Source organism: Leopardus geoffroyi, chromosome A1, assembly GCF_018350155.1.
Source record: "Leopardus geoffroyi isolate Oge1 chromosome A1, O.geoffroyi_Oge1_pat1.0, whole genome shotgun sequence".
NCBI classification, from domain to species: Eukaryota; Metazoa; Chordata; class Mammalia; order Carnivora; family Felidae; genus Leopardus; species Leopardus geoffroyi.
In genome coordinates, this window is record NC_059326.1 from 211,790,344 (window position 1) to 211,803,657 (window position 13,314).

General features: G+C 43.0%; 1 protein-coding gene across 5 annotated transcripts in view; it reads right to left on the reverse strand.

Moving 5' to 3' along the window:
• Nucleotides 1-13,314, reverse strand: part of RAI14 (retinoic acid induced 14) — a 144,816-nt gene that overhangs the window by 110,309 nt on the left and 21,193 nt on the right. For all 5 annotated transcript variants that reach the window (XM_045440671.1, XM_045440633.1, XM_045440680.1 and 2 more), the window contains exon 2: nucleotides 9,337-9,416. In XM_045440671.1, coding sequence (XP_045296627.1) covers nucleotides 9,337-9,372 — 36 coding nt within the window. In that variant the 5' untranslated portion in view covers nucleotides 9,373-9,416. The remainder of the gene's footprint in view (nucleotides 1-9,336; nucleotides 9,417-13,314) is intronic.

The following is a 13,314-nucleotide window of genomic DNA, read 5'->3' on the forward strand; positions in this document are numbered from 1 at the left end:
AAACATCCAACAGAACAAGCACATGAAGAGAAAGACAGGGCTCTGCAAGCAAAAGTAGAAAAGAATAAAAAAAAAAAAAACAGGTATGAATCAAGAGGGGAATGTGGCATTAGAAAAAATATGATCTTAGGTTATGTCAAGAAAGCTATATGCCTGGGAAATGGAAATGCCACTATTTTAAGTTCCTTTGGAACAAATCTAAACCTTCACTCAGAATTCTAAGCCCCACAATTTGAGACTCAGAGTGGCATACATGGTAAGAGGAAATTAACTGAGGCAAGAATCCTCAGATTTCACAGGTTCATGAATTGCATGTCGACTGAATGAATGCATGCCCTCGGTATAACCTAAAACTAAGTTTATAACGTGTAATTGTAGGCTGACGTCATTCCCAAACTTTCCTATGAAGGTGTGGATCAGGTCTCGACAGAGACCTATCTGTGTAAACAATCCCAGAATGATGGCTGTAAAGTGGTATACTTAATCAGGCCCCTGTTAATCCCACATTTTATCAAGGCAGGTCACACAACATATTACTAGACTCAAAAGAAAAAGCCTGATTGATAACCTAATGTCACCAGTTGCAACACTCAGGGGCAGTTTCCATTTCTAACATGGAAAAGGCATTTAATTTTACTGAAACAGCATGTTGCAACAGTCTTGCACCAACAGGACAATGGGGAATTGGCAAAGAGCAGCCCCTATTCCCTCCTGGGGTAGAAGTAATCAAAGCTAAGAACATTTGGCACACTTTATCATCCAACTCCCAAATGGAGGCTCGCGCTGGATATCACCTGCGGCTGAGTATATTGGCTTTCTAGGGCTGCCACAAAAAGGTACCCCAAACTGAACGGAAATCTATTGTCTTACAGTCCTGGAGGCTAGAGATCAAGGTTCCCACAGGGTCAGCTCCTTCTGAGGGCTGTAAAGGTGAATCTGTTCATGCCTCTTTCCTCGCTTGGGGTGGTTTGCTGGCAATCTCTGGCACTTCTTGACTTTTAGACACCATCCAACCTCTGCCTTCGTCTACGCAAGGCGTTCTCCCTGTGTCCTTCAGTTTTCCCTCTGTGCACATCGGTCTGTATGTCCAGATTTCTGCTTTTTATAAGGACGCCAGTCATACTGGATTATGGCTTACCTTAACGACCTCATTTTTTCTTTAATATAATTTGATTACCTCTGTAAAGATGCTATTTCCAAATAAGGTCACATTCTGAGATATTGAAGGTGAGAACTTCAATATATATTTTTGGGGGGGGGGGGAGAGTGGGGGCAGGCAACTCAACCACAGCACTGAGTTCATCGTCTCCAGGGTCCATTCCCTTTTCGCCTCTCTGGATTTAGCTGGTTTGGTGGATGCCTAGCTAGAAGAAAGGTTTCCTGCCTCCCCTGCAGCTAGGTAGAGGCATGTGACTAAGCTCTGGATGGTTCCATGTGAGGGCACGGATTTGTACACCTTCAGGATCACAGCGTTTCAGAAGAAAAATGCTTGTGTTCCATTTCTCTCTACTCAAGTCTTAAGGAGACAGAAAAAAGAATATGCAACATGAAGAGCAACATAGACCAGCACAGTCCAAAAGAATTATAAGGCAAGACTTTCAAGTTTCTAAGGAGCCATATTTGGGGTGCCTGGGTGGCTCGGTCGGTTGGGCGTCTGACTCTTGATTTCAGGTTAGATCATGATCTCAGGATTGAGCCCACCATCAGGCTCCACACTCAGCGTGAGATTCTCTCTCTCCCTCTGCCCCCTCCCTTGCTGCACACGCTCTCTGAAAATAAAAAAATAAAGTATCTAGGACTCATATTTAAAAAATAAAACAGGTGAAATGAATTTTAATATGTTTACTTAATCCAATATGTCCAGAATATTAGCACTTCAATGTCTAATGATGACAAAAATAGTAATATTTTACATTCCTTTTCTGGTACTAAGCCTTTGAAGTCTGGTATGTATTTTATAGTTACAGAATACTATATCTCAATTTGAACTAGCCACATCTCAAATGCTCAAGGGCCACATGTGGCCACTGGCTACTGCGATGCACAATGCAGCTGTGGACAGTGGCAAAAGGACATCATAGAAGGATCTGGGTCCCCGATGCATCTATGGAGCAGAGCTATCCTTGAGCTGGCCCTTGAGTGATTAAAACTTTAACTTAAGAAAACAACTTCTAGGGGTGCTTGGGTGGCTCAGTCAGCTGAGCGTCCAGCTTCAGCTCAGGTCATGATCTCACAGTTCATGAGTTCTAGCCCGGTGTCAGGCTCACTCCTGTCAGTGTGGAGCCCACTTCAGATCCTCTGCCCCCACCGCCTCCCCACCCCTCTCCCGTTCACACTCTTTCAAAAATAAACATCAAAACAAAAAATTTCTATCTTATTTGACTTCAGGGTATTTGTTATAACAGCTTATCCCATACCATAATAAATATGTCTACTGGACCTCATAGAGGACCCTGCGGCTTCTCACTTATGAAACGGAGAAGAATGGGTACTTCCATGAAGTCATGTGGACTCCCATGAAAAATGCCACCAAAAAAGCAGCCCCAGTTTGAAAACTGCCATGGCAACATTCTCAGCACTGGGAAATACATCTCAGAATAAGCCCATCCAAGAAGAACGTGTGGTTCTTCAGAGTTTTCCTTGTTCTATTCCCACATTATAAATCTCTCCATTTCTCAGCCGTTAGCCTATGGAATAGCCCAGGGGAAAGGCAGGAGTTAGAGACCATCAGATCATTTGGCCTCCCAAGAAAATAAAAATGAAACCCTTTCAGACAGTACTTGCCAAAAAGTTAAAATATTTTTCATTAATGCAAAACCACCCTAATAATTCGACAACCAAGTTGATCACAACATGCTGACTCTCCTTGTTTAAAAGGAGGTAGGGACTCAAACAAAAGGAAAGTCAAGGCTAGTCATGTCACCTTTATAGATATGTTGGGCCTTTAGCTAATGCAGACACCTGGTGCAGTAATAAATGGAAACAACCACCTCTGTACAGAAAACATCTTTGGGTGGAAGGAAACTCAACTGAAAAGCACCACGGGATGAACTCAGAAGGAATTCCTACACTTCATTCCCAAGGAGAAGGTACATACAAGAATTTGTCACACACAAAACACTGAGGTCAGCAAGAGTTCCAAATGATTAGGTAATTAATTCAGAATAAAGTGATAAGAAGTAATAACCTAGATGATTCATTGCTTGTGTAGACTATCAGATTTCCCCAAGTGGAGGGGCCAGGTTCTGAGTTTCATACTCGTCTCCAGCTGCATCTGGAATGGATCAGGTTTAACCAAGAGTTCCTGGACTTACTGTCAGGGATAACTAAATAAAGCTGGGATCCGAGTAGCCAGCAATGAGGCCCTGTTTAGAAATACACTTTTTTGTTTTGTTTTTAGGTATAGACGTTTTTATCTGCTCCAGGGGAAGAGCAAAAGTAGCATCTATTCTCTCTTGCTTTAAAAGTTAAGATCGAAGTGTATTTTGCCTCCCAGGAAACAAACAACCCAAGATCTTGCCAGACCCTCCTCTGCCACGGGAATAACACTAACGTTGGTGAGCTCTGCCACTATCGGGAGCGTTCATACAATGCAGTCATTGCCTGGGTCTTTGTGCTTAGGGCAGTAGAGCAGAATTTATCTCGTGCAGCTTAAAGCTTTGGAATTTAGGAATGAGAATGCCCCATGTCAGCAAGCGTGTGCAGCGGGTGACAGGGCAAGCTCCGGTGGCAAGCAAAACCGGGGTGTGGATCTCTCTGCCATTGATCAGATGTGTGACTTTGAGCAAGCTACTTCACTCCCCTACCTTAATTTCTTTCTCTGTAAAATGTTATTATAACAATGGTCTTTACTGGAAAAAGTCTGGTAAGCATGACGTGATAAAGAGCAGGTGACGAGCTTGGTACAGTGCCTGGCATGTAGTCAGCAGGTGACAAATGAGACCTCTCCTCCTCCTTTCTGCTGTAGGTCAGCAATCAATATGCGTTTACTCCGGCTACTCATATTATGTACTAGGCAGACTAAAAAACTGTGATACGCTGGCCTCTATTAGGCACTGAAAATAGTCCACAAGATAAAGAAACAATGGCACTAAAGTCATAAGCATGCATCCTGAGGTGGGCGGGGCATGGGGGGGGGGATGTTGGGGGGATTGGGGCAAGGCTTCCGAGAAACTTCTCTGGGATGGAAAAGCCAGGAAGTACACTTTGGGTTAAACTGTGTTCCATTCCCCCCACTTCCCCAAACCCCCACCAGAACTGATAAGTTGAAGTCTGAAGTCAGTCAGAATAGGACCCGATCTAGAGACAGGGTCTGACAGAGGTAATCAAATTAAAAGGAGGGCATTAGAGTGGGCTCTAATCCAATAGGATCGTGTCCTCATAAAAAAGGGGAATTTGGACACTGAAACACACCAGGAAGAACGGGCACGTGAAAAGGAAGATGGAGATCAGGTAGGGTGTCCACAAGCCAGTGATGGCCAGAAAACCAGGAGAAGCCAGGAGAGCTTGGAACAGATTTGCCCTCACAGCCCTCCCAGGAAGGGGCCCTGCCAACACCTTGAGCTCAAACTTCCAGCCTCCAGAACTGTGAGGAAATACATTTCAGTTGTTTAAGCCACTGGGTCTGTGTTTACAGCAATCCTAGGAAACTAATACAAGGTGAAATCAGGCAGCAGGCAGATTCCCCATTAGGAAGGGCTGACAAGACCTGGAAAATATGTACTATGACACAAACCTGACTGAATTTCTCCCCAGAAGTTTATGAGAGTCTCATACCTCCAACCCAAAAAAAGATCATCTCTGATGTATCTCTGATGTATTTTGACATTATGTGTATTAAAAAAAAAGAGACTTAGCTTTACAGATTTGGCCAAGGTTCCTCTGTCAACAGAGACTTGGATTTTAAATACTCCCATGGTGTGTGTGTGTGTGTGTGTGTGTGTGTGTGTGTGTGTGGGTGGGTGGGTGGTGTGGAAGGGAGACTTGGGCATTTGTAAAAACTTATTGCAAATGACCAAACACTCCTTGAAAAAATACCTTGGCAGAGATGCGATTATCGACCTTCACAAGAGCAGCTCTCTCAACAGGCAACAAATTCAAACTCCTGTCTGAGCAGGATGTGTCTGGTTCCTCAAGATTCACGGGGTGTGTGCATTTCTTTGGCTGAAAGCTGCCATCATTAGTAGCTACTACCTAAAAAGTACCGCTAATTTAATATCTCATGGAGCCAGCCATTTTGAATTGCCTTGATTTTTTTTTTTTAATGGAATGTCCGCTGCTGCTTCCCTATTACAATGAAAAAGATAATTGGGAACAAACCTTACATAAAATTAAACACACACCCACAGAGTAAACTCTGAAGGCCTCAATCGTGTTTGAGAGGCATTTCTCAAGCTTTGTTACAAAGATCTTTCAGTCCCATTTCCCATCCTTCAACCTCCACCCATTTCACTCAAGGCACTAAAAATTGGCATTCGCAAAGAAATTCCAGAAGCCTGAGCATTTTTATTAACAAAGGGAAATCCCAACCTTCTTGGCCTCATTTCTCATGATGACAGCTCATTTTTCCATGTGGAACCACATGCTAGTTGCTGCAAATATGTAAAGAGGTAAAGAAGCCACTTTCAGACTGTAGTCATAAAAGATATAAATAATGATGATTTAGAGCTCTGTGCTCATTTTATAAGCATAAAAGTCAAGTATATCCATTTTTAAAACTAGAATGAAAATTCATAGTGTTTTTATTAAAAGACTCGAGTCATGGCATGGGCACTCTGCTGGGCTCTTCAAGTATTACTGTTTTGCATGTCAAGGGCAAGTTTTTGAAACTGAGCTAGTGGCAGACTCCCGTGCATGACCCTCCCCTCCTCTCCCATCCAGTATTCCAAATCCTACCCAGCCTCAAGGACCAGAAAAAGCTCCACTTCTGTTAAGCTCTCCCAATTTTTCCCATTTCCAGTGATTCGCCCCTCTGAAAATCGATAGCACGAATCGTCCAGACCCCACAATTTAACAACTGGTTGTGTCACCCCTTTACTCTCTATTGTATATATGATGTGTATTTTGCCTTAGTTACTTCCTGCATGTAAGTTTTCTCCTCCCATCCTGGTTTGTGAGCTTCTTAAAGAATCATACCTCACAGTTCTCCTATATGCTCTCTAGTATCTAACCCAAGTTTAAGGATACCCAAAATAAAGTTACACATGTCAAATGAAAAATGTCATCTACCGAAGGGCAGGGGTTTAGCTTCATAATTCTCTTCAGCCTCTGTGGGTTACGGTAGGCTCCCAAGTATGTTTAGGGACTAAAGCAACCAGACAATGACAGAATCTAACCACAGCCCACAGAATTGGGCTCATCCCCCTATTATACTCACATAAACCTGACCTTGATTTGGTAGCCATATGAGTCAAGTGTTCCAGAAAGGAACTTGGATTAAATCTCTACCGGCATGATGGTCCCGGAGCAGCACAGTGACCTTAAAGGCATCCACAGGGGTCTCCTTTGGGTCACTCTTGTCCTTTTTCACTCCTGGGTTTTGCTCTCAGTGGCCTCAAACTGATCTGGCTGTAGACCTCCCAGACACAGGCTGGCTGAAATGTGATCATACCAGTGGGTCACCTGCCTTCTCTTTATGAAAGCATGAACATGATCTGCTGTCCCTCTTCTTCCTACCCCCCAGAAATACAAAGAACTCTTTCTTCCCCCTTCTCCTTTCAGACTCACACAAAGACAAGAAGGAAAATTTGATGGCTGTTGGTTTAGGATGGTTATTTCAGAAAGACCACTCACTTTAGGTAAAGATTACAGTTCAGCTTATTTAACTGAACAGTTTAAAACCTGTTTTTCATGTAATAAGTGACATGCATGTGCACATACACAATACCAAAAAAATTCAAACCAAAAGGCACACATTGCAAAGCAAGCCGACCTCCCCCAGCTACCCCCAGCTCTCAGTTTCCCTCCTCAGAGGCAGCAGCTATTATCAGATTATTCTGCCCTCCTGGCTATAGACACTTTTCAAACCCTACTTTTGATCATGGATTTCTGATTAAGAGAAGGAAGTATCTAACAATCATCTCCTGAATGCCAGGCCCTAAGATACGTGTTTTACATGCATTAGCACATAGCACCTTCACAACAACTTTGGAAGGCTAACGTTATTTTCTCCACTTTTTGGGTATGGAACCTGAGGGTCAGGAAAGGTAAGAGACTTGCACAAGGTCACCAGCCTAGGTCCAAGGTCACTTTCCAAACTGCTGACTGGATAAAATGGTTTTCAAGGTCAAATCTCCATCCAAATTTCCTTTTAGAAAGCCTGTGCTCTGTAACTGGGTTCCGATGTCAGAAAAACTGATTGTACAAAGTAGAGCTCTAAGAACCCAGACAAGTTGCCATACCTCTCTAGGTCTCAGTTTTTCCATCTGTAAAATGAGTCTAAGTGTAATACCTACCACATAAGGTTTGTGGCAAGATTCAATGAATTTCACACAATGAGCTTTGGATGGTACCTGATATAGAGTCAATTACTTCCTAACAGTTATTATCACACGGCTGATTGACAAATGGACAAACAGACCCAAAATTTGATGTTCTGATCAAATGTCAAAAGCAATTCAATATTGTCTGGCCCCATGGTAACAATTTCCTTTGCTCACTCGTCCAAGCTGCTCCTCTAACATTTCTTCTCTTAGCACTAACTTCCAAAATCACAGTCTTTCTGCTGCCAAATCCTAGAAGCTTTTAATAGTGTTATTATTGTGTTTTTTTAATCACTGCAACAGTTCCATTTTTATTTAAAAACTAGATTCCAGCAACACCCTCCCAACTGACGCCAGTTTTTAATTTTTTAAACCAAAAGTTTATGTGTCTATCACTTCCCCCTATCCCAGTTCATATATCATGGAACTCTAGACTGATTAAATTTTGCTAAAATAATCTCAACTGTATAAATGGAAGCTACCCAAATTCCCCTAGAATGGAAAAGACATTTGTTAACCTGGTCACACAATGTACTAACCCATCCATATCTGGGCAACGCTCTCCATCTAATTGCCTTTTTGTTCTCACTGAAAGCCAGATGAGATCTGTAGGCCGTAGTATCATAGGGCCAGCAGATGAGGAGGCTGAAGTGGGTTTCTCAGGGGAGCAACAGGGGCAAGGGGCTAAGGAAGACCGACGACAACCGAGGCTCTCAGTGGCCAAAGACAAATTGGATGCTTCTGGCCAAGTCACTTCACATTGTCTAAGTTCCACTTAACTTACTTTCACTTAAGGTGAAACCCAACTTTTTCTTGAAATCCCTTTCTGCCTCTAACCTCTAAGTGAGACAAAAATTTGCAACCATCCCACAAGCATCTCGACCAGTCTGGACTTTATCAGGGCAGTAAGTTACATGTCAAGATGCAGCCTCAAAAGATAAGCTTCAGCCAAAAGGAGGTGTGCGCATTTAACATGTGAGCCACAAAAGATGCAGCCTCCATTTACCGGAAAAATGCACCTGTGCCAAGCTGTCTTAGAACTCACGGCAAAACAATAAAATCCAGGTTCACCTTAATTACCTCATGGGAAAGGATAGCCACGCAAGCCCATTGTAAGGGTGACACATCTGGGCTTCCACCTGAGACTCTTCCATGAGCTTCTCCCATTCAATAATTCTGCCCAAAGGATGGGGAGTTCAGCTAGTACAAGACCGGAGTCCCAGCAGAGTTTATGAGAAGACCGTTTGTTAAGATATCATGTGTATAATCCTCTCCAGTTTCTCCTGTGGGAGACTTTGTTTCATAATCCTGACATCATAACTGGTTCCTCCAATCCAAAATCTTTTATGATGGATAACAAATGAGTGAGAACCCCAAGAATTCAGGGGGAGTAAAGGTGTTGTTTTACCACAAAAGCCTTAACAGAGTTAAAAAAAAAAAAAAAAAAAAGTTTCCTAAGGCCAAAGATGAACCAAGCTAATATGTCATTCCTTAACTACTCCCACGAGACTAGCTTCCTCCAAAAATGGCATTCCGAATCAGATTCGGGGGACTTTGGAAATGCTGAGGTTTTTACTGATTCTTTTCTTTAAGATATTTAATTTGACTCTTCCTTTCTCTACAAGGCACAGACGCCAGGAATAAAGAAGTCATTCTTGAAAGCTGTTCGCACAAACAGCAAAGAACCTAGAGCATGCCATTCACAAAAGCCACGCTGAGTTGAGGCCCAGAGTGTTCCTGGCTCCTGTAGTTGATTAACCCAGTGCCTTATCAAGGTAGGAATGGAGGGCTGTTCCTGCCGCCTCAGGAGAGTGAGAGTGGAGTAGGCAGACAGTGAGTCACGCAGCATACTTACGTCGCTCTTCCTGAACTTGGCTTTCAAGCTCTTCATGTTTAGTCCATTCAGCTTTCCAAAGCTCTAGAGATTTTCAACACCTAAGCAGAGAATGAATAAAAGAAAGAAATTAACTATTTAGGTTTCCAGATAAACACTACAGATATTCCCTCCTGCTAGGATTACAGCTTTTTGGCCATGGGCCACTGGGGTTGAGTTAGAAAGGTGTTCAGAATTAGAACCTAAAAAGTGGTAAAGAATGTGTTGTTTCACTCACGATGTAGTCTCTAGAAGCTTCGGACATTTTCAAGTTAACCGAATCTAAGTTTCATCCCAAATTCCAAAACGTTAACAGAACAAGTTTAACTGTCATTGTACAAAATACAGTATCTGCGTGCAGCATGAGTTCCTATACGTGCTGTTCATGTTTTAATCCTACCATCCACCTCCTTTTGAAGGGCCACAATAGTAAAGAATGAGAAGGAAAACAGTTCATATTCCAGATGCCATTCATTCCATATTTATTTTTCTCAGTGTGGTTTCTTTTTTCCTCCTAAATGCACGCACAAGGCAGTTAGTAAAAAAAAATACCAGGAACAACAAAACCTCCCTCTTCAAATACCTCATTCTGCAGGAAGCTGCTCTAAACAATGAAAAAGGCTCCCTTCCCCCACCCCCAAGGTCCTCGTGGGACCCAGCAATTCCAAGTTTGAGCTGGCAGAGTCTTAAGAAATCCCCTCATTTAGGAGTTCTGGGGTCCCCTGCAAAGTGAACGTGACTTTTTTAAAGTATTATATATGTACTTTTTTTTTTTTTTCCAGGGAAGACAGTTCCTAATTTTCATCAGATCCTGCAAGGAGTTGTCACCCTTCAAAAGTGAAGACTATTGATCCAGGCTAAGTGCCCCATGTTTCAGAGGTAGCAGTGGAGCCACAGAGAAGTCAGGAAACTTGCCACCGGCCAAAAGCCTGCTTATGATGGAATTGAGAATCAGACCAGTAGTTGAACGCTTTTCCCACTGCCCTGTAGCTTGAAAACTAAAACCCAAAAGCAGAATCCTGTGCTAAAACATGGTACAGACTTTATCTCTTTCACCCTTAAAACTGGAAAATTACAGAGTGTGGAACCTTTGCATTTAGGTCAAAAGGGCAAGAAAATCTGCATGCAAGTTCCCAACACGTAGCAAGCACTCTCTAAATGTAACTTCGAGCCTCACCTGACAAAGTGAGAACAGATGAACCTTAGCAGTACTGTCCATTTGGGCACGAAGGAAGAGCGGTCCCATGTTTACCCTTGCTGGACATAATTTTTCAAAAGCCTTTCAAAGCCATGTCTGTTCCTCTATCGCCCTTATCATTCTGGACTAAACGGATTTGAAGCAACAAAGGGAAAAAAACCAAGCCCCTGAATGGCTGTACTCTTCCTTCCTTGTGTCTTCATCACTGCCTCCAGAAGTTGTCCAGCGACTCTCTGGCTTCAAACATTGTTTACTTTCATTTTCGCTGCTGTCATTAAGCAGGGCCTTTGGATGAAGGGCACAAAAACCCAGTCATCAGAAAGCCCTTCGGTGACATTAATCTGGAGGCCACACCATTACTGCAGCCTCACCGTGGTCTCTTCCAATCTTCCAGGCCTGGGCAGGAGTGACTGAATGTGTGTTACCTTGGAAACCATACACGCTATAATTAGCCCTTGTTAATTGCCAAGTATTTAGCCACAGGCTGGGCTGGTACCTGAAAAGCAAAGTGCAAACTCCTGGACAGTGTTTCTCACCACTGGCTCCTCATTAATCTGAATCACAAGGACATGGGGACAATTTGCTAAAGGCCAAATCCTAGTCCACATCCTATGGAAACTGAACCTCAGGAAGCAGGTCTCAGGCATGTCCTTGGTTGAATCTTTTGTTCGGTAAGGTTTGAGAATCTTTTTTTTTTATCTAGGGGGGTGGGGAACAAGCATGGCCTTGTACTTGTGAGAAGGGAAGGGGCAGAGAGAAAGGAAGAGAGAGAATCCCGAGCAGGTTCCACACCTGCAGTGCAGAACCCCAGGGTGGGACTCAAACCCACAAACCATGATATCAAGGCCTGAGCCCTAGTTGGATGTTTAACCGACTGAGCCACCCAGGCACCCGGAGCTTTGAGAATCTTTTTTTTTTTTTTTTTAATTTTTTTTTTTTAATTTTTTTTTTTTAACGTTTATTTATTTTTGAGACAGAGAGAGACAGAGCATGAACAGGGGAGGGTCAGAGAGAGGGAGACACAGAATCTGAAACAGGCTCCAGGCTCTGAGCTGTCAGCACAGAGCCCGACACAGGGCTCGAACTCACGGACCATGAGATCATGACCTGAGCCGAAGTCGGATGCTTAACTGACCGAGCCACCCAGGCGCCCCGAGAATCTCGAAGTAAGGTAGATGAGGCAGGGAATACACTCATCAAAGTTAGGCTGCATCATTTAACAACTCTTTTTTGTGTCAATGCAAACCACCTTTTGATGAATCCAAGTAGAAATAACGATAATCAGATTCCCAACTGCCACTGGCTCACGGTTCTCCCAAAAATGGCAGTCATCCTTTGAGTTCAATTCCTTCCACCTTTGGGTGAAGTGCTAATAACCAAGGAAAGAAGCCCAATCTATGCAAGAGGAAAGGGAGAAAGGGAAGACAAGGTTTTCAAAGGCCACAAACTGTGTAGCCCACCAAGGTGGAACCACCCAAAGCATTCCTTCAGTTCTGGAACACAATGTCTTAGGCAATGGTGGGTAAGACTATTATTTGAGCTCATTAAGTTTTTTGTGGGTGTTGTGCTTTTTCTTGTGTGTTTTTCTTTGACTTTTTTTTTTTAGCATGGCAATGAGAACGTGCAAACTCTTATTTGAAGAGGATTAAGTAAATAAAGCACTTAATTCCAAAAATTCCCAGAGGCAGGCAGATATTAGCTGTGAAATGAATGTCTTCCTGGAGTCATGGGTCTGGGTGTGTGATAGCTGGGTGGTCCATAGGTACAACTTCCAGATGATAGAGATAGGGATCAAGGGTAAAGAGGTTCTGGAAGCCTACAGAATAGTAATTTTAGACACAGGAACTGTAGCTGGGGAGAGGGGGTAATGATAGTAATAGGTCACTGTCTTCCTGGTATTCACAAGAGGATCTAACATCTGGAAGTCATGACTAATGGTAGTAACCTGCCCCTGACAGGGTGCTGGGTTCTGTCTGCCCCAGCACCTTCTCTTCCCCAAGAAGACCCACAAGTAAATCAGGGACTTGCCTTCCTTGGGTCAGCTGGAATCTTACTGCTCCAATTCCCAAATCCAGACTTCCAAAGCTCAGATTGGGTTATAGCCTATCTTAAGCACAAGTGATATCTATCAGTAGATCTAGGCTACACTGATAGCCGTCCTTGGACAAGTCACTTAATCAAGACGACTTACTTCAAAAGGGCTGCAGTGAAGCTTAATTGTGCACCAGCCTAATTTGGATAGTACAAAAAGGAGGCGACATGTGACACATATATGGGAAAAACTGTAAGTACTCCCGTTTCAAGAATAAAGCACATCCCACTCACCAAGCAGAAATATTCGTTTACTAACATTTGCTTGTCACTGGAACATGGCTCCCATTGCTATCACCAGTCATCAAATCACATCAAGTCAACTGATGAGGACGAACAGTGCAGGGACACACAGACTTACTACCTTCTCATCTGAAAGACTGTATCCAACAAACAGGCTTTATTAATCCATCTTCCCTTTAAAGCTCTCAATCAAAGCTTAACCGGAGTTACCTTTATCTGCTAATTCTAGCCTGAATCAAGAAACCTTGGTATGAGCCTATAGAGCTTTATTATGAATGTTAGACTTCTTTATTAAAAATAACTCAGAACAAATATGGAGTTTCCTTTTGGGGAGATGAAATCTTCTAAATCTGTTGTCATGATGACTCCATAACCTGTGAACACACCAAAACCATTCAATTATACACTTCAAGTGGGTTAACAGAAAA